This window comes from Strongylocentrotus purpuratus, unplaced genomic scaffold, assembly GCF_000002235.5.
Source record: "Strongylocentrotus purpuratus isolate Spur 01 unplaced genomic scaffold, Spur_5.0 spur5_scaffold_9, whole genome shotgun sequence".
In the NCBI taxonomy this organism is placed as follows: domain Eukaryota; kingdom Metazoa; phylum Echinodermata; class Echinoidea; order Camarodonta; family Strongylocentrotidae; genus Strongylocentrotus; species Strongylocentrotus purpuratus.
In genome coordinates, this window is record NW_022145615.1 from 3058965 (window position 1) to 3081418 (window position 22454).

At 39.0% G+C, this 22454-nt stretch overlaps 2 protein-coding genes across 2 annotated transcripts; one reads left to right on the forward strand and one right to left on the reverse strand.

The window, feature by feature from the left end:
* The first annotated feature begins 6580 nt into the window (after nucleotides 1–6580).
* On the forward strand, nucleotides 6581–11293 carry LOC115918405 (G-protein coupled receptor 54-like). Its single transcript, XM_030977258.1, has 2 exons — nucleotides 6581–6723; nucleotides 8748–11293. Exons 1-2 carry the CDS (start codon nucleotides 6624–6626, stop codon nucleotides 9341–9343), a joined length of 696 nt encoding a protein of 231 aa, XP_030833118.1. The 5' UTR covers nucleotides 6581–6623; the 3' UTR covers nucleotides 9344–11293.
* Nucleotides 11294–17673: 6380 nt separating this feature from the next.
* Nucleotides 17674–21639, reverse strand: LOC115920661 (uncharacterized protein K02A2.6-like). Its single transcript, XM_030976995.1, has one exon. The coding sequence runs from the start codon at nucleotides 21637–21639 to the stop codon at nucleotides 17674–17676; it is 3966 nt and encodes a 1321-aa protein (XP_030832855.1).
* Between the last annotated feature and the right edge of the window lie 815 nt (nucleotides 21640–22454).

Sequence of the window (22454 nt, forward strand, 5' to 3'; positions counted from 1 at the left end):
TGGGGAAGCAAAGCACATCACATTACTGAATTAAAAATACATAAACCCTATCCCGGAACACAAGATGGTCTTTCGCTCTGTTTGCATCATGCTAACACGTTGCTTCAGATGGTGATGAGAAAATCTCCGCTCCTCCAATTTCATTACCATTGACACAAAATGTCGTGTTGTGATCTAATTATCAATATGCTAGCTTTCTAATTCAATTTTTCATGACTACGTTTTTTTTTACACAAAGTTGAAAGAAAGAAGGAGAGGGAAAGAGGCTAAAACGTTGAGCTACGACCTCAATAAAAAAAATACAACCTAAGAGGAGTTCTGAAATCCAGAGGTCTTCAGGCTCTCGATGAACACTATTGAGTGTCGTGCCCTGTCTAATCAGTTTCTATCTCTAACGTGTCATAATTGAAATCCTTGCTGGTGTTTGACGTAAAGGAATCGTATTCTAACGTGATAAGCCCAAATGAGATGCCAATCTAATGTTTCTCACTTTAAAAAGAAGGCTTAACACTGGAAAGTGTAACTTCATCCGTAGCAGCTGATCTCCTCCTCCTTATCAGGCGGGTGTACATTTTCAGATTTTATAATATAAGAAAAGAGAACATTTAAGAAAGATCGAGTTTTCCTAATCTTACAACCATTTCAATTCAATCAAGCAAATCAAATCTTATATTTAATCTTGGCCGCTTCAGGATATTTTGACTCGGCAGGTTTTAATAGAAATAAGTGAAACAGGAAAAATGTCCTAATAACCAGATAACTAGATTTAAAGATAATTATCCTGTTAATGCTTTTCCAAATGGTCACTATCGGTTCTCCCTCGCCCTTCTTCTCTTTCATACAGATCACACACACGCTCACGCACACACACACACACACACACACACACACCACCACACTCTCTATCCCCTATTTCTCTCTCTCTCTCTCTCTCTCGTTTCTCTCTCCCTTTCTCTCTCTACTCCTCTTACCTCTTTCGTATTTATACAGACATACCTTTTTCTTCCACACTTCATGTAATACTATGCATACCTTTTTTTTCTCTCTCTCTCCTATTTACTTTTATTTTCTTGATAATTTCGCCTTTATCGTGTATGTTGATATTTTGCGATTAAAAGCGATTAAAAGAACTGACAGAATGTGCCCCAAGGGACCGCACATATGGTATTGTATAACAAGACAACCATTTCACACTGCCAAGTCGTGGAAACTCAACGTGAAATCTGCTTCTTTTTTTTTCTTCCTTGCTTTTTAAAGCCTCTTATAGACTTGCCTCAGTTCTCTCGGGCTCTAAGTGCTAAAATATATAGCAATACTTTCTAGAAAACTTTGGTAATCGAACATGGCAGACGTGCATCATTGATTTATTTGGGAAAGATGCAAATATAGGACTATGATGCGAGTTTCACACGAGGCGTTATTTCGTTGACTGCGGGTCAGCGACTGGCACAGTGAGGCGCCAAGTGAGAGCTACGTCTTACACATGTAAATGCAAAATGCTCTAGGGATACATTTGGTATGAACTACTGCTGTATCCACAAATTTACTTCATAGGCTTTATTAGCGTGATAATGCTATTTAAATTAGGGTAGGAACATGTAATAACGTGAAAACCCCTCATGTGCCAAGGCAATTAATGTGTAGCACAAATTTAAGGGTGGAAAAGTGATGGATCTACCCTCGATTAAGACATAATATATTGTACCTCTAATGTGCCTTGTGGACAATTTCAGTGTTCGAAATTGAAGTTCTTTGTGCACAGTCAGCCTCCTTGAGACTGATATAACCTTTGAGAAGGAACTTCAATATTCACTCTAGGGAAGGGAATGGTATCTTGAACTATAATGTAAAAGCTTGCTTTGAGTATCAGTAACCCTCATCCCATTAAATAACGTCATGAGACCTCGGCTAGCATACAACAATATCTGTGCTAAGTATTCAATTCTGCGCGGAAACATCGGATCAAATCCGCCAAAATGAAAACAAAAGATTTACAATATGAGGTGACGTTGCATTGACGCGAGAAAATACATCATTTGATGTTATTGTCTTGTCTTTTTCGATGAGAAAGTCTTTCTTTTGTCTAGTTTCGCTTCTCATCTTCCTCCCTCTGTTTGTTTGTCTTCATTAAGGATGGCCTCCAGATATCGAATCACACTCCAGGCTCCATAGGCTCACGAGGCTACAGTAAAAAGAGGGACGGACGTGTTTGCCTTCACAACCGCTTCTGATTTTATTTCTTTTTAGCTGCACAATATAAGAGAACGGTCATTTATCAAGTTGGAATTAAATGTCCATTTTCCGATGGGCTGTTTATATTGTAAGATGATAGTGGTAGCGCGTATCTTTGATTCCTTAAGAGACGTACATTTCTCCTCCCCTCTTGTGGGCGTAAGGGATTTTCCTATATCGCGTTTCATTCGCAGAATAATCTCAACGGACAACTGTAGAGGAAAATATCCTCTGCTATCCTTTCTTCTCCCTAGGAATAACTGCGGTGACGCTCTGAGTCTTACTAGCCCATAATGAAGAATAGGTGCTCAGACAGAGATGGCAGCCAATATATCTTACGGAGAAACGGAGAAGGTAAAAGAGCGAAAGAGGAAAACAGATTTGCTCCCTGACCGTATATCTCTTGTAATTATTTGGCGCTCTTCGATTAGGAAATTGTGCCTACACTAGAGACACTTTCATAACCTTAAGGCGGGTATTTTTGGAGTTGGACTTTTTCAGGAACCTCTAAAAACGGCATTTAGACACGTTGCCTGGAGGTATTGTCAGACAAATGGATTACAAAATGCAATAAGATTTGATAACATCATGGGAGAGTTTGGACAATGATTGGCATTCCTTACCCCCAATGGAGTGTTCTTTCAAACTAAAACTGAAATTCTAGCGTCTCTACCCCAATTATATAATTGGGGGCTTCTGAAAAAAAAAATCCATACGAACTTTGCTCCACATGTGAGATGTAGGAGAAAACAATCACCCCGGGAATATTTTTTCACTATTGATTTAAAAAAATGATACCCTCTGAAACGGTAAAAGATCCCCCCCCCCTATTCAGGGTAAAATACGCATATAGACAAGTGTTCGCTAAAGGAAATTCCTATCATCTTGTGTTTTTCTAATGATGTGATGCTATAATAATATTTTGAAGTTTGAAAAGACGCAAAAAAGAAAAAGAATAAGATTTGAGCCTCATTAACTATTTTAGTTTATCTAGATGTCGTGTCGCAAATGTCACGTTGTCATTATATTAAACTCCTGCCATTATAACTGGTTGTGGGTTGTAGTGTTCACGCTGTAGAAGTTCAAGAAATAATAAAGTCCATGGTCAGTCGGCCTGTATATATATCGTGAAAGACATCGCGACCACATTCGTATCCTATCGCAACAGAGCGCATCGGTTCGTGATGAACGTATCGGAAGGGTATTTGAACGTATCTGCAAGTACCCGATCGTCCCAAATCGGGAACCCCGATTGTGATGACATCGACATCAAGACCGACTCGTGAACTCAATTGGGACAATCCTATCGGAACGTATATGATCGTATTTGAACGGGAGACCAGATTGTGACAGATCGTGTCACCTGAAATTGACCAATCGTGACCATATCGCATCCAAGCGCACCAAATCGTGAATATTCGTAACTAACTCGTAACAATCCGTAAAAAGGACGTAAAATGCACGTAGCTTGCTTGCATTTATCCGTGACAACTCGTAACAACTCGTTGAATTTTCCGTTAATACATCGTAATAACCCGTACTAATCCGTAATAAACCGTAAATAGCTCGTACTAACTCGTAATAACTCATAACAACTCTTAAATTGGTCGTAAAAGTCGCCAAATCGTAAGGATCCGTGAATTTGTGCGATCCGTAAATACTCGAAAGAAAAATCCGAGTATGTGAAGGGGGCATTAAAAGAGGACGAATCGCCTCTGGTCTTCTTCAATAAGCAAAAGATTAAACTCAAATTAAAAACAATATTCCTCTCTCTTGAGACTTCTTGTGTAACTTCATTTCAATAATTTCAGCTCAGTTTCAGTTTCAGTTTATTAAAAAACACATGGCATAGTAATCATGACGAACAAACATGATCAAAATTGAGACCCCAAAAGCAATGCTTGTGAGTGGGGCCCCTGTGGAGGATGGACATCTCAATCCCAGCGGATTGGCAAAGAGACCAACGTGTTTCAAGGATCTGCGTAATTCAAAACATGAAAGATGGTATGGATACGATACAGTCTCACGCGCGCAGAGCCCCCAAAACAAGCAGGTCCCAGAGTCCGCCAACTGAGATCAAGAAGTTCATTTACAACAACAAAAAAACATGGTAATGTACACAAATTATTACAAGGAAATGGCAAGGTTGTGTAACTTAAACACATATTTACAAGGAAAAAAGCATGTATTAACAATAACTGATGACAAGGTTATATAAATTTAAAACATTTACAAGGAAAAAAGCTGAATCACTGACAACATCATGAACACCCTTAACCCCCAACCCCCCCCCCCAGCCGTATACCGGCTTATCATGCTGTACGCATTAAGTTCACACACACACACACACACACACACACACACATGCATACAGAGGCTGACTGGCTAATCCTTGCTATAATATAGTACAGTCAGTAATAGCGGCAATCTATTTCAATCTATCTAACAGATATGATTTACACAGGAGTCTGAATCTAGTAAGAGTGGTACTGTCCTTAGTGTCGCACTTTAAAGACACTAAGATGTATCTTCAAAGTAACCATTTGAATCAAGCTTAATTTCAAGCCCATCTGCAAAGATATTTAATTAATTTTTGAGGAAATAGAAAACAAAAATAGTATGTTAGGGTACTCTGCAGCTGATCTTTACTGATACAATTATGCCACCAACAATGTACACTATAACGGATCAAGTTTACCCTATGCATAATGTATATCTGTACAAATTTTCAAGGTTAAAACAGCTGCATGTAACAAAATAAGGAATGGGAGGTAGGGAGAAAAATATAGGGAAGATAAACTACCAAGCAAAGCAACAACATCAATAACAGTATTACAACACAATGGAAAAACAATGCGCACACGTAACGTTACAGTTCAACAACTAATCTGAATGAAGATATAAATTGATGGCATCTTTCAGTGTATAGTATACACAAGTACAGAAAAACCATGTCCGTTTAATTTCTAATGAAAATATGACATAATGGTCGATAATCAATATTTCAAACCTCACTGCTAAGATGTGCAAGGGTAGCACAGCGCTACCAACCACGCAAGTCCCTGTAATAATAGTTGTGGCGCCTTTCGGTGCTTTGACAGCCAGCTGGTTTTATTGATTTGTGTGTTTTACTAAAACCATAGGGTGGGATAGTCTTCAATGTTTCGTTCGGCAAAACCGCGACAATTTATTTACTTACTATTAATTTTTGATATATAATTGTTTTGATGAGATATTTATGTTTCTTAAACGCAGATTTAAGTCCTTTGTTGCGCGCGGTTGTCATTTATTTACACCTTAAACAAAATTTATGATACGGTTTACCGCGCCCTACATGAACTACCCATTTAATTAAAGGTACCTTCACGGTAAAGGTTTACGGTATACCATGTGTAAAGTCCTAGAAGGACCAAGGAAAGTGGATAGAAAATAGAAGTGAAATAGAAAGGCGAGAAAGTGGAGGTTGGAAGGAAGAGTATCTTTCGGAAGTGAGTATAGTCCTGAAAAGGACTGTAAACCAGAAAGTTGTAGATAGGATGAGAGGTTTGAGTAGAAGACTGGATTGAGTTTGGAGAGTTGAGTAGAGTTGTAGAGCAGGAGCAGGAGAGTAGACTCGACGTTTCGGACAGGTTGACTGTCCGTCTAAAGATACCTTGTAACCATGTAGAAATATTTCCAATGGCAGCTTATCATACGGCTAAACTGGGATGGACCACTGGTACCACTGTTCGTCATCTTATAATAACAGAAAGGCAGTCTTTATAGAATGAGATGAGTGCTGGTCATGCGGTGTTATTGTGAAGACAATTGGCTAGAAGCAGTTGGAATTGTTATGCAGTACCTACAAATTGATGTTTTTTGTGTGGTTTTAGTGAAATATCAAAATGAAAATGTCTTGACCCAATCTTGCTGGAAATCAAATGCAATGCACTCAGAAATTGGTTTATGGGACTACACACACAAATGTGGCCTGAGTTTGGGGTACAAACCTTTCAGGTATATCTCGTTATATTTTGAATAAGAGAGCAACCATTTTGAGGAGACATTTCTTCTTTGGATATTCTTCTGAACTGACATGAAAAAGAACAAAAGAGCTCATTGTATTTATTAAAAAGGAGTTAATCTAAGAACAAAGTGACGTCATGTTCATAGTCATCCTCAATGACAACTTGCCATCATCCAGGTATATTCACAAGAACAAATTGGGTAAACTGTTGTATTGCATTCTTGTATCTGGGATATAGAAAATGTATACATTAGTGTGTATGGGCTTAAAAGTCGCAATATTTCTCATTTTTTCAAACAATATTTTCCAAATTTCTTATTTTTTTTCTTCTTCTCCATGCATATGACAGGTTACAGTCCAGGCAACATGTCTAACGCTTACCGCCATGACAATCGATCGATACTTCCTGATCGTACATGCCGTACGATCACGAAACACTAGGACAACACGCAGAGCAATACTGATCAACGTTGGCATATGGTTTTGTAAGTATAAGTTCTACGAGATACAGTTAACAACTTAATTATTCATATTCCATTACCAAATTTTGTAATTTGTTAAATATGTGAAACACTGATTTGTCCCGAATGATGTTCTTGCGAATCTGACATATTGAAGCTTACATCTACGATTGTATATTTATTCAACAAAGGCCCAATTCAAACAGTCCACAAGTTTAAATTGCAACCCGTACCCTGATCCTGCATCTGCATAAGCCTTGGACACACATATATTTTGATATTAATTCTCTGAAATAGCAGAGTAATGTATTTCTTAAAGGGATAGTTGAGTTCTGTTGCAGAGGGCGCTACACAAAATATTTTTTTGAGACATAATGAAAAACTGAGTGTCAAATTTGAAAGAACATAATATTTAAATGACAAAATCATCTTTGATCAAAATCGGTTTAGAGACAGCTAAAATGTAACGATTTCTAATACTTGTGTACCACAACAGATATTAGAAATTTTGAAAAATTTGAAAAAAACCGTTGAAAAAAAATGAAATAACGCCTTTTACGTCGTATTTCAGCCAATGTTGATGTTGGCTTTTTTGTTGGCATTTTCGTGTTGCTTATATTACCCACGAATATCCGGCTCATGTATCGTTATTTTTAATTAAATAATTAATTAACGGTCACCATGATTTTTTTTTAAAGTGGAGCTGAATTGGTATGATCGTATTGGCTAATTTTCACACATTTTGGGGTCTAAAATTACCTTCATAGCAATTTTAGGTTCTAAAAGGGCACTATAAAGGTCATAGATAAGAATACGAGCAATAACCATGCACTTTGAAGGCATTTGCGGTCTGAAAACATAACTCAACTATCCCTTTAAATGAGTTTTTTTTTCAACGGCGGATCGTGGGGGATACCCCCCCCCCCCCCTTCTCCCTGACATTGAGAGATTTAGACAAGAAACTTAGACAGGAAAACTCAGTCCTACTTTTGGGGTCAAATATATATACTCATGGGATGTCCATTTCAGATTGCTGAGAAAAAAATGTTCATGTCGGGAACTCTTTTACCGGCTTTTCCCATGGTATCCTGGGGAGAGACTTCGGGATTTCCGAAATTAGAAAATCATATTCCTGGAAACAATTATTGCCACTAATTTTTCGGCCATATAGGCCTGCCCATCCCCTCTCTGATATTCCTGTATCCTCCCTATCTCTGACAAACAAATCATAGTCATATTCTGTACTAAATGTCAATGAATTCGAATCATAGAATCACTTTGAAAAGATAAACTGGTGCCATTTGAATTTTTAGAACTTTAGTTTAGAGTGATTACGTTACAGTGCAATGAGTCATACATATGCTTGAGACGGATTAAATTCATGAGGTCATAAGGTCAGCATGATAAACATGAACTTGATTTCTTTAGAGTTGTTTGTCCCAACCTAAATTTAATGTAAAGTGTCTGACAATTGTTGATAATGTATAACCATGGGTATATCGTTTGTTCTGATTTTACTTATCAAAAACATTCGAAAAATGAAGAGGTACCGTTCAATCTTTTCATATTTTTTTTCTTCAGTTTAAGGTATTTTGTTTTTTACTGCAGAACAACACAGATGAGTCATCTCTATTATTCCCAAGATGGTATCCATGATGTTTGTTTTCGTGAAAGTGCGTGTCACAGCAAAACAATCGTCTAGTCAATATTTTCTATTCCCTAAAATACCATTCAATTGTTGGATAAGTGTTATCAAATTTTCTAGTTGTTCGATATTGGGAAAGAACAAGCCTGCATTTCAATCCGTCTTCAACAATCTTTTCATCACTTTAAAACGAACTTTCAGGTTGCAGTATATTGCAGTATTTGTTTATCGTTTGCTAATCAAGATCCTCATGTTAAAGAGTTACAGAATGAAATCTCGATTCCAACTCGTCTACAGCAATCTTTTAAGATGTAGGCCTGCTTGTAACCCCATTTGTGCCGTGCACAGCTGACCTACCTTTTAATAACCATCCTTTTGTTCTCTTTCCTTATTTTCGTTACAGTTTCAGGCGTGTTATATGCCCCGGTACTGGTGTTTAACAAGACGGTGCTAGAAGGTGGATATCTGTATTGCTCTCGCGATTTCCCCTGGGCGCACGGCGAACTCGTATTCTACCTTTTCATTCTCCTTGCCACATATGGCGTCCCGCTGTCGGTCATCATGTTTTGCTACGTCCAGATCCTCTATCAAGTATGGCATAAGACATCCGCCGGGACAGAGTCAGCGCAGGCCAACGCAAGGGCACTCCGCCGCAAGAAGAAGATAACACGCATGGTCTTCATTGTCGTCACACTCTTTGCCTTGTGCTGGGCCCCACTGCATGCAGTCAACCTCGGGCTCCAAGTAGCCCCTAATTTCGAGAGTGTTGTTAGCACAGAATTTTACACATTTTGTCTGTGTCTAGCTTACGCCAATTCCTGCGTTAATCCATTTGTTTATGCCTTTACTACAACCAGTTTTAAAAAATACTTCAAAAAGTTTTTCTCATCTGGATGGAGTGGTAAGACACCACGCGAAAACGTGTCGGTTAGTATCAGTATGAAGACAAAAACCGAACGACTTACTACATCGCAAACTAGAGAAGATTCCTCAATATAATAGGTAGCATAGCGAAAAATATAGGGCCGTCTCACTTGAAGCGTCAAACCACTGCGCTAATCGATTCTTCTTATACAGTAGATGAAAAATCAAGCCATATTCAACAGGCGGAGAATGGAGACGCCTTTTGTTTGATAAGTACCTGTGGAAATTCGACGATTATTTCAGTATGTTTTCCGAATTTTTATGACGAACCTACAGTCTGTTGCTCACGAGGTATCATTTCTGGTGCGTTTTTAGTTACACAAATCAAGCCCTTGAAGTCAATTAGCCCAAGACGCTAGTAATTCTACGCAATATTTGCCCTATTCATGTTGCATTTTGCGCAAAAGAAAGCGCCAGTCATTGACGTAGGCCTACGTCAGTACATAACGCCTCGTGTGCTACGGGCTTCAAACTCCGTGTTTAGACGCTGCGCATGTGCCTAGAAATTTTTCTTTAGCGCAGTGGAATAATCGTTTCGTGTGAGAACGGCTGAAGATAGCAACAAGGGATGCTTATTTGAGAATTGAGAACCCATGTTATGAAATCATAGGTTCTTGCATTCCAGACAGATATATTTTGTATAATGATTGTTACAAATTTGAAAAGATACATTTTTGGTGTTCGTTTCGATAATGTAAGCTCTTTTTGCTGCAACAGTAGCTCGTTTATGCGGAGAATTATTGTATTCTTATAGACTGCTCTATCAAGTTCGGCCCGTAATAATACATTTTAAAAAATAAAATAATAATAGTTTTAATGATCTCGATAACAGTACTGATGGGAATGATGGTGATATTGATGATGATGAAGATGATAATGAAGATGATGATGATGATAATGATGATGATGGTGATGATGGTGATTATCGTCTGGAAGTGGTTTTGAAATTACTGTAAAGCACGTTTGTACCGATGCATGATTTCGGTTGCGTTATTACCTGCTCTAATCAAGACTATAGAGGAAATTAGCCCATAAGTCAATGATAGATCAACGCAGTGTTTGGATGGTACATTTTGTTTCACAATGGTATTATCGCAAAGATGACGCCAGTTGTTAACGTAGATCTACGTTAGCTAAATTAGGCCTAATGTGCAACGGGAGTTAGCTGTATTTACGAAGCCCATACAATGTTATAGACACATAAATTCGAGGGAATGACTCATCGATGGATAGACTGTTTTTAGCAGTTGAAGGATTGACTTGATTTAAGTGTTTTCTCGTCACAAAAGATCACAATTATTGTTCTTTGCAATGCCTAATGGAATCGAACCGGGTAACTTGAATATCATTTATCCGTGGATGGGTTCAATATATACATTTTACCCTGGAATTCACATATCTATTGACATTTGTGTTTATTCTTATTTCCAAAATCATCAACGGATTTAAAGGTAGTGGAAGAGATTTTTAAGGATAAAACCTATTTCGATAAAATTCTGTTAGGTGCGAGGTATGGTATATATCTAAGTCTGTGGTTTGTGTGGATGAACGTGTGGATGTGCGTGTGGGTGTACGTGTGTGCGCGTATATGGTGAGTATATTTATCGCTATTGTGGTGAATGATTAATAAGGCCCACGCATGCGCATATCTGGCATTACCGAGCACCGTCTCATAACACGATGGCAGCGGTGGGAATCAGCTAAAAAGTGATTGTTATAGGGTCAGTTACATTATTAGACACGTTACCTTTTAATCGACCAAAGCGCTAACATTATTATTATTATTAACCCGGTCAATGGATTCAATTACGATTCTGCAGTAGACAGTACACTATAAAGACCATTCAAAAGTGGCCAAAATGTGACCACTTTTTCAAAATGGTAGATTAACCCTTTGATTGACATGCTGGATCCAACACTGTAAAAGTTGAATCTAGCATGATAAAAGTGGTAATCTGATATTTTGAAAAAAGGAAAGCAAGAGAGAGAGAGGAATTAAAAGGAGCGAGGATGATGAAGAGAGGGAGCGAGAAAGACGGAGAGACAGATACAGAGAGAGAGAGAGAGAGAGGAGAGAGAGAGAGAGAGGGAGAGAGAGAGAGGCAATGTAATCAGAAGATGTGGCGAAGGTTGTGGATTCGAGCCACGGCGCCGCACTAATTTCCAGGTGTTAATGGGTACTGGCAGGAAGGATTTCATCGAATCCTGTTTCATGTAGTACCAAAATAGGCCACTTTCGTAATGTGACCCAATTTAATGCAATTCAATGCAATTTAATACAAATTATTTTATTCACCTGATAAGAATAATAGTATTTCAATAGACAGAATCCGAACTGCATACATGAGTTGTTGCCAGGTTGGACAAACATTATGGCTTGACCTACCTAGCAACACTTAATATATGCAGTTGCATTTTGACTATTGAAATTCTATTATTCCTATCAGGTGAATGAAATAATTTGTATTGAGGCACTTCACAAAGACGTATACATTAAATTTGGTTACATTACGAAACTGGCCTATTGGTAGTCTAGCTAGAGCTGGGATATTGTTGAAGCGCCATGACTACCTCGTATGTTGGATATGTCCCATTCATTATCATTATTCTCTTCTCACATAATTTGTTCCACCTGTAGACCAGTGTCCCCCCCCCCCCCTCTCTCTCTCTCACCTCACATTGTCTATTAGTGGCTGGCTCCGCGCTACATCACTGCTATTACATATCACTATGAACATGACGGCCAAAGAAAGAGGACAAAATATACAGTTCCTCAAGTAGACAAAGGAACATCCCTTCATTCACTGCTAGTAAGAGTATAGACCCTATGTAAAATGTGTAGAACAGGAGTCACATGCATATTCACCTGTTCTACATATTTTCACATAACAGCAGAGAAGGATGTTCCTTTGTCTACCTGAGGAACTGTATATTTTGTCCTCTTTCTTTGTCCGTCATATTCATCGTGTATATGCTTACTTCTGCTCTACTCTTATACACTTTTGAGGCCTTAGAATAAATTGTATAGGGAGAAATGAGTGGTGCATTCACTTGACTCTCAATCCAAGGGTTGAGGGTTCCAATCCCAGTCTGGGACCAATCTTTAATCATTAATCTGCTTTTACCACTCCCCACCCAAGTGTGTAATGGGTACCCGCTGGATGGGAAAGGCATTGTATTTTGAATATTATTAGTGAGGCTCCGATTGATTTCATGTCTACCAAATCAGACCCTTCATTGCTGGAAAACACCATCGTTTAGGTTCGACTGTTCAAACCTATCTGACGATGGAAATTTCGTATTCAGATTCACATTTATCAATCGACTGTGTATTATAAATTAATCTATCATGTATCATGAAAACAAATCAACCTTGTTCGCAGAAGTGACTGTGCATGACTTTGACTGTATCTTTGTTATTTAGAGTTTGTACATATTGTAAATTGTACCTCATTTTTGTGTGCTGTATAAACTAATAATAGTTTCTATGAAAGCATGGTCTTGCATTGCTTAATTAGTTTCTGTAGTATCTAAACTAAGTTTCAGGCTTCCTGCCATCACGTGACATTTCTGGAAGATGACGAGGGCAAATTCTTCCGTTGAATCTGATATTTTAAGATATGATTCCGATGTAAATTCATCAAATTTAATGATATTACATGATGAAACATGAGAAACATAAATGTTTGATTGCAACGCATTCGTTTCTTAACATCATTTTGCTATTTAATGGATTTCAACTTCCTGCTGCTGCACTGGGAATTGGGGCAGGATATGTGATGAGATTATTTGTGTAATACATTAGTATGTCATGGCTTGGAATGTTGCCTACTACTGCCTTTATTTCAGGGAGGGTAATTTTAATTTTCCTGTATTTATCTTTCTGTTGATTAATCTTTTTTCCTCTTTGTTCGAATTTCATTTCAAATTAATTCACGTTTTTGTTACCGCTTTCTTCTCATTCGTGGAGATATGCCTCTTGAAAACAGAAATGTAGATCTGCAAGTGTAAGCGTTGGGTCTTTTATCATTCTTTTAAAAATGTATTTCCAGTACGCCGATTGTGTGGTCATTTCGTATACATGTAAATCATGTAAATTTACTATATAAAAATGATTCATGTGTTGAGATTGTACGAAAAGTAACGCTATTTTCAAACGCTTGTCAGACTCATTTATCACTATACGTATTTATTCAGGTCATGTGAGCCAGCTCTTTTTACAAACAAACTACAAATGAATTTACAGATATGCTATTTTGCAAAACATCCGTCCTGAAAGTTTGTTTTTAGATCCCACTGTCAGTTTTGACATTACACTGGTTATTTGTGGGATTTCTATGACACATTTGTCTGTATGTAATCGCAGTTTTAATGTTATCATTTTAATGTTTGTGACCTGAACATACATACATAGCTAGATGATTCTGTTAGATGTAATATATACTCTTTATCATCATCTTATGTTCTGCATTGTATTTGCACAGCGTCGCTCATTCTCGTGTTTGTTTTGTGCACGTAAGAAATGCGATTGAGATGTGTTTTGTAATTCAACGTAAACAGAGAAGTTTAACATTTAAAATGTGTGATTGCTGTTGTAATTATATTGTATTATGACACACATCATTTGTTTTCATATCTCATTTTTTTGACTTGTGAGTCTTGGTGGGTGTGTGAAGTGTCGATAGTACTGACCATAGCGTATTGAGCGATGTAGTTGGTGCTGACTATATTGAGTGAAGCGGTCTGATATGAAAACATGCAATAAGTCATCCTTTAAAGGGATTGGGTAACTTTGCCTCAGATTAAAAAAAAAAATCCTGAATTTAGCTCATGCTGCAATCAAAATGATAAACCTTTAGGTCATACATGAATCCCATGACTTGTACGAGCCAACCACCTGTCTGATTATCAAGATATCTATAATTGGAATTTGAAATTCCAGAATTCGTTTTCCTAACTGTTTTTATAACACTACAGTCTATTGGGAATAATGAGTATGGTAAAACTGGTCACTCAAAGATTTTTACTTTTTTGAGGCACTTCATGATCATTTTGATGCACATTTTTTTAGGGCATCAATTTTACACTATATATCACAGACACTGAAAACACGTAAGGCCATGCATCTCATATTTAACATTGTTTAACGATGCCTTTGAGCTACATATAGTTACATAAAACAAATTTTATAACGTGTCGGCACGATCAAAGGGAGATGTTTGATAATTAATGACACCATTTTGCCATTAATATCCCATTATAATGATGTGCAATTTCGTAGATCGTAATGATCATGATCATGATTATCATCTTGGTTTATGAAGTACGATCGATGTATCCATGTTTCACCTTTAGATTCGTAAATTTTCTCGAAGGCGATGTTCTAGATTCAAAATATTGGCATTACCGAGATTAAATCCCCACTGCACTACTTATAGTTACTTACGCCCTCTATATAGCAAACAATGCCTAATCGGTGCCTGTTAGTCCCACATGATCCTCTTTTCATTATGTTAATTGAGAGCTGATTTGATGAGATAACCACCTGCCAGTGACCTTGCAGGGAGGTCATATCCCCCTGGCCAAACTAGTGCAGACGGGCTTTAAGAGCTTTTCAAAACTTTCAAAATCAACTCTCAACTAGTGAAGTCGACCTTGACCTAGATATTACATTCATTATCCTGATATGGTGGCGTACTTTTAGAGTTCAGAGTAATATCAATTTATGGGTTCAAGAATGTAGCCAATGAGAAGCATCGGAAATGGATCAGGTGATGAGCGCGCATCATTTTTTTTAACCATAATATGCACGGGGAGTGCATTTTGGTGATAACAACCGTGCAAAAAAAAAACAATTTCTCAACTTTCACTCACATTTGCAGCATTGCAAAGTTACACCAATATCTTTGACAAAAGAACGGTTTTTGAAGCTTGTGCCCATTGGTTATAATACATGCGCGCGAGCATGCGTTCGAGACTCGCCAAAAGACACCACTTTTCCATATTATATACTCATATTGTAGACCCATCTTATAAAACAAATAATACATGATTTTTGCTAGTGCATTAGTGATATGCACTGCTCTTGATTAAGTCACAATGAGAAGGACAATCAACTCGACAAGTCGCGTTCATTATCCTACTGTGACCTAAGCGTGAAGTGCATATTCACTAAAGCACTCACAAACATGTATTATTTGTATAATAACACATTGATGTACTTACATTGCAAACTGTCAAAAAACGGCTAATGTGAAATCCTAATAGCACTAATGGATTCAACCACTCTGTCAAATTAAAAAAAAAATTAGAGGTAGAAATCATTTTGAAGAAACTGAAAAAATGCACTTATTCCAGCTAATGCAGCTGATTTTTAATCATTAATGAAAATTCAGTTCAACATTTAACCTTATTAGTTGTGACCTACATCATGCCATATAAATCACAAATGTGATTCTGTTTTACACCTATTTTCTCTCCATAGACATGTTTTAACGATTTTTCGGGCCATGATTTTTTCCTTTTAGATATATCTCATTTATATCAAGAGTATATGCCACTTCGAGATTAAAAAAACACTCTCTACAGAAAAAATCCTTGAAGCAATGATAAAAAATTGCTCGAACCTTTCAGAGACAGTATGATTATGAACCTTTTAGAATAATTATGACAAATACATGGCCTCCGTGTGAGATGCATGGATAACGAATGAAAGTATAATTGGAAGACTGTTGTTTATGGATTTGAGTTTTGATTTCTTGAATTGATTGATTGATTGATTTATGACTCGATTTTTAATCAATTTGAATGATTGATTGAATGAGTAAGTTAATTGATGAGTGTAAGGTAAGATACATGTACTTTTTACACTCTATTTCATTGTGTAGAATTTAAACATTCCCCATAAATAAAAAGACAACACATTTACATAAATTGAGAATATCTTTAAAGGTATAGACCAGTTTTGGAAACGCCCCTCTCTCAAGAAATGAAATGGAAGCTCTTATTACCAATCATGTGAAAGAATATGTTTGACTAATACGTGATGATACAAATTTGCCGGGAAACCGCCTACTAATTGATATATTTGGTAAATTATTATATCTATCCGGACTGGATAGATATCGCGTAGTCCCTAATACATCTTTCTGTGTACAGTGCTTGTAACTTTCAAATTCACATTTATTCACATTTATTCGGCAAAGATAAAAACATCAAAATGAAATCATTACAAATGAAATCATTATAAATACCGGGATTGCTAAAATAAGTTAAAAACTTGTAAACAAGCAACCCCAAACATAAAAACATACAGATACTATACAATACAATAAGATGAAATACGATACAATACAATACAATACAATAATAATAATGTTACATGCTAACAGAATATATGAATCAATTATGTATTTCAATAAATCAATAAGTGGCAAGTATTGTTCTTTTCAGTTTAAGTTTAAATGCGTTCTGGTTCTTAATACCCTTTAAATAACTTGACATGGAGTTCCATTTGTGAGGACCTTGATATCTAATTGATTTATTTTGCAAAAATGAGTTAGTGAATTTTGGTAGATGGAAGTCAACTTAACCAAGACTAGGCCAAATTTCTTATCATTTTGATGATTCCAGAACCCTGCAGTAATACACCAATATGCTATACTGTATAGATGATCAACCTTTTCTGTTCGATTCTACAACGTTTCTTTCACAATGCAATCGCATGACCAGAACAGTACTGGTCTATACCTTTAAATAAAAATAGATCAATTTTCATGAAGAAAAAAAAACCCGTCTAGCAATGGATTTGGATATGACTAAAATTGACAGAGTTGAACAAAAATAATGTTTCAAAATCCCAGCTACATGAAAACAGTACAAATAACATAAACACAGGCCTGTGATTGTCACTCATTTTCCAGGGGATTTGGAAAACGACACTATGATGGACACGAACGCCCATTATTGACGGACCAGGAGGGGGCACACTTTGACAAGAAAAAAAGTTCCTATTGTAGTATTATTCAGACGACAAAAGGAGAATGGACACAAAAGGGTAGTACGATTTGGTTATGTTTTACTTTCACTTCGTGTCGTCGTTTCAACGTTGCAAATATATAGTCTTGTATAAAGACGTTATTAGATATTCCCACATCTCCCCCCAAGCTTATTATCAACAGTTCAAGAGTTCTTATTGATTTCCAAATAGTTTCAAATCCAATAAAAATCCGAAATATAATCCTGTTTAAGAGTTCACGGATATTCTCCTTAATTGTGTTCTTCGAGTCCCGAGTCCATTCCAGTTTACTATTAAACCCAAATAAACACTGTCCAAACCTTTAAAGTCTTGTTCAGTTTCAGTTCCTGCAAAGTTAATCCCAATTTTGGTATTTAAGTTTAACCCATTACATGGACAGTCGCTTTGGTGGTTTCACGAGTCGTCCAGATCGCGTTCGCGTCTCTGTCGCAGCTGTTGGTGTAGAGGCTCCCTCAGGCTGCTTCCGGTTGATCTGCTGGTTACGTTGGGAACCGGTTGAGTCGCTTTCATCAGAATCGTCAGGTCTCTCTGGATCGTTGCTCATGGATGACTCCGGCACTCTGGTCTTGGTGGGTTGACCTTGGACAGCAATCAGTGCACGGCGATTACGACGTACTGTCCCATGTTCTGTCTGGACATGGTAGGACCGTGGTTGTTGCGCTTTCTGGGTGACTTTCCCGTAGCGAGACTGATCACGGATCCACACGGAATCTCCTGGTTGTAGCTCTGGAAGCTCACGTGAGTCATGACGTCTGTTGTAGGTCATCATTTGATCTGACCTGTACTTCTCCTCTTTCTCTCTCACAGTCGTCAGGTCCGGCTGTTGTACCCGTGGCAGCAGCATGTGCGGCAAAGTAGGAACCTGAGTCTGCAATCTCCTCCCCATGAGAAGTTCACAAGGAGCTAACCCGTTTTGGAGTGGTGACGCTCGATAGCTGAGAAGGGCTAACTGGATGTCGTCGTTCTTCTTCAGCAACGCTTTCACAGTGCGAACTCCTCTTTCAGCCTCACCATTAGCTTGTGGGTATCTTGGAGAGCTGGTTGTATGGACGAATCCATACTCTTCAGCAAGCTTTCTGAAGTTCTCGTTGGCGAACTGTGGACCATTGTCTGAAACCACAAGGTCTGGAATCCCATGGACTGCAAAGATCTCCTTCAGCGAAGAAATCACTGCCATTGTTGACTGACCTTGGAGTTGTTTGACCTCAATCCACCTCGAGTAGTAGTCAACTACTATCAGGAACGATTTCCCTTTGAGTTCGAACAGGTCCATTCCAAGACGCTCCCATGGCCTTGAAGGAAAGGATGAGCTCATCAAAGGCTCGCGGACCTCTTGGCGATGGATAGCACAGGTCAAGCAGCTTGAAATCATTTCCTCCAATGATTTTGATAGACCTGGCCACCACACTGAATCTCTGGCTCTGGCTCTGCATTTGGTAATTCCCAGATGTCCTTGATGTAGCCTCTCAAGGATATCAAGTCGCAGAGCTCTCGGAATGACTATTCTCTCGTCGTAGATAAGCAAGTCCTCTACCACACTCAGGTGTCCTCTCTGCTCATAGTAGTGTTTGAGGATCGGGTTATGTGGCATGTAGTCTGGCCATCCTTGAACGCAGTAGTCTCTGATTTTTGCACATACTTCATCTGCTTTTTGTGCATTTCTGATTTCCTCAAATCTCTGCATTGTCACTGGGAGGTTGATGGCTGATGTTGATGCATATGATTCAACCTCATCTACGAAGTTGACATCATCCATTCCTGGCCTCTCTACTGGCGCTCGTGACAAGGCGTCAGCGGATGTCTGCTGTTTTCCTGGAACATACAATGTCTCTGCATCAAATCTCATCATTCTCATTCTGAAGCGTTGGAGTCGTGGAGGCATTTTCACAAGTTCTTTCGAGTTTAGAAGTGTGACCAATGGCTTGTGGTCAGTTTCCACCTCGAAATGAAGACCAAGTACATACTCGGAGAACCTCTCGCACGCCCAAGTAGCTGCCAGTGCCTCTTTTTCAATCACTGCATACCTCTGCTCAGTCTCGGTAAGCGATCGAGATGCATAGCACACTGGTCTACGATTTCCATCAGTCTGCACTTGATACAGGATTGCACCCATTCCAGTCCCGGATGCATCTGCTGCAATGACTGTTGGCAGTTCTGGATCATAATGAGCTAAGACTGCTGTCGAGACCATCATCTCTTTGATCTGTGTGAAAGATCTCTGCTGCGCTTCTCCCCAACACCACACATTGTCTTTCTTCAGGAGTTGACGAAGGGGCTCGTTGATCTCAGCTAATCCTGGGAGAAACTTTCCCACCTGGTTCACCATTCCCATGAACCTCTGTAGCTCTTTCACGCTTCGAGGAACTGGAAAATCTCGAATAGCTCTTGTTTTGCTCGGATCGACCTTGACACCAGTGTCGTCGATGAAGTGCCCTAAGAACTTCACACTCTGTTTGGAGAATTCACACTTTCCCTGATTTAGTGTGATACCTGCTTCCTGCAGACGTTGTAGAACAGCTCGTACTCTGATGTCATGTTCTGTTTGTGTTGCACCATGGACTAGCACATCATCCATGTGACAAATCACGCCGTCAAGTCCTTCGAGGATAGTGGACATCGCTCTCTGGAAGACTTCTGGCGCTGACGTTATCCCGAACGGCAATCGGTTGAAGCAAAATCTCCCAAATGGAGTGACAAAGGTTGTCAGTAGCTTTGACTCATCCTCCAATGGAATTTGCCAAAACCCGCTGTTGGCGTCCAGTTTTGTGAAGATTGTGCTCTTTCCCAGTTTTGCTAGACTTTCATCGACTGAAGACATCGGATGAATCTCCCGTTCAACTGCCTTGTTGAGAGATGTAAGGTCTACACAAATTCTCACCGAACCACTGGGCTTCAACACTGGAACCATCCCCGAACACCACTTTGTCGGCTCAGTCACTTTTGAGATCACATTTTGCTCCAACATGGACTCTAGTTCTTTCTTCACCTTCGGTAGAAGCGGATGAGGAACTTTCCTGGCTGTATACAGGCACATCGGCTTGGCATCTGAAGTTAACGTGATGTGGTATGCTGTCTTCAGTTTCCCCAAACCAGTGAAAAGTTGAGGGAACTCAGCCTTGAAGTTTGCAGTTTCATCATCACAAGAATCAACTTCCTCCACTCTGCGGACTAGATTCAAGGTTCTACACGCTTTCCTACTCAGCAATGAAGACTCCTGATCTTTGACCACATAGAGAGTCTCCTTGATCTGTTTATCTCTATGCCTGAGAGTTGATGTCATTTGTCCTATTACAGTCAGGACTGTACTTCCTGGACCACGTAACCTCTTGGTTGTTGGTCTCATGATGTGTTTATTCAGCCATGGAGTGGAATCAGACAACACAGTAACGGCTGCTCCTGTGTCTAACTTGAAGTGTGTTTCATTCCCATCTACGAGGATCGATGAACTCCAGTACGTCTGATCGTTCTCGCTGACTTCACCAAGGAAGGGGACATCAATGTCATCGAAATCATCTACCTCGCTGACTCGAGCTTTCCATTTTAGCTTTGCTGCCTCTTGTTTTCCCTGTTCTGGTTGTTTGGCTTGACACACAGACTGGAAGTGGCCCATCTTTCCACATTGATGGCACTTTGCATCTTTTGCGGGACAGCTGGCACGTGCATGATTCTGCCTTCCACACCACTTACAGTTACCCTGCGGAGTTTGAGATGTTTTCTTCGAGTACGTTCCCTTGCTCTTAGGCCTTACGTAGTTTACGGCCGAGTTAGGGCTCTCACTCTCTGCACCTCCCCTCACAACAGACTTGTTTTGTTTCCGGGCTTCTGACTGTCTACTCAATTGAACTGCTTTTGAGAGAGTTAGGTCTTCTCTAGACTGTAGTTGATCAGATAGGGAGTCATCAAGCACCCCAACTACAATTCTGTCTCTTATCAAGCCCTCCTTAAGTCTATCGTAGTCACAGTCCTCTGCTAGCCTGTACAAATCATTGATAAATGTGTCCACACTTTCTCCCGGGCGTTGTGTTCGTTTGTTGAATTTTGCCCTTTCAACAATAATGTTTTTCCGTACATTGAAATACTTCTTCAATGTTGCGATCACGTCATCATACTTTGCTGTCTCCTCTTTCACATTGAGAGACACGATAATATCATCGGCACATTCACCCATAGCATAGAGTAGCGTACTAACCTGCTCACTGTCTGGCTTGGATGCGAGGCCCGATGCGACGCGATATCTCTCGAACCGCCGTGACCATTTTGGCCATTGTTCGGCTTGATTTAAGCCTGCAACTTTATCAAAGCTTTCTGGCAATGGTAGACGAGAACTTTCCATGGTTCTTCACTTATACCGCTGCCACCATGTAGTATTATTCAGACGACAAAAGGAGAATGGACACAAAAGGGTAGTACGATTTGGTTATGTTTTACTTTCACTTCGTGTCGTCGTTTCAACGTTGCAAATATATAGTCTTGTATAAAGACGTTATTAGATATTCCCACACCTATGATACACAGTTACCCCCCCCCCCCCCCAGCCTCTCTCATAGTCTATTATGGTCACCCTTTCCGAGACACCAATGTCAAAAACAATAGCCATCATAAAAATATCAAAATACCATAGGTGTTCTCTATCCAATGACATTAAATATTCTATCTATAAATTTAGGTTTACTACGCAGCTCTTTCATGAAAAAGCAATGATTGGACCGTGGTGAGACCTTGACAATCTGAAAGAAATCTGCACCAAATCAGATAAAATTTCCACTGAGTAGCTTTAAGCCCCAATAGCTGCACTGCTTATAACTACTTGCGCCCTCTATTATAGCAAACAAGCTAATCGCTGACCATTGTTCCCCTATAATCCCCCTTTTCTTATGTTAATTAAAAGTTGATTTGATGAGATAATCACACATCAGTGACCATGCAGGGTGGTCTAATCTCTCTTAGCCAAACTAGTGCAGTGGGGCTTCAAAGCATGGTAATGAAGAGGAGATGGCGCTATGCCAGTATCCGGTAAACACAATGTTGAACTATAGTACCACTGTAGTACGCTTGATTTGATTTGATTTCAACTCGGCACGGTATAGCGACAGATTAAGAAGGATGTGCAACGGCGACGAAGGAGGTGTAGATGGCGATGATGAGGAG

Excerpts from the sequence above, each read along its gene's own strand:
- LOC115918405 (XM_030977258.1), top strand. The coding sequence starts at position 6,624 with ATGACAATCGATCGATACTTCCTGATCGTACATGCCGTACGATCACGA. Across the intron at positions 6,724-8,747 it reads CAACGTTGGCATATGGTTTT|TTTCAGGCGTGTTATATGCC; the intron begins GTAAGTATAAGT and ends TTTTCGTTACAG.
- LOC115920661 (XM_030976995.1), bottom strand. The coding sequence starts at position 21,639 with ATGGAAAGTTCTCGTCTACCATTGCCAGAAAGCTTTGATAAAGTTGCA.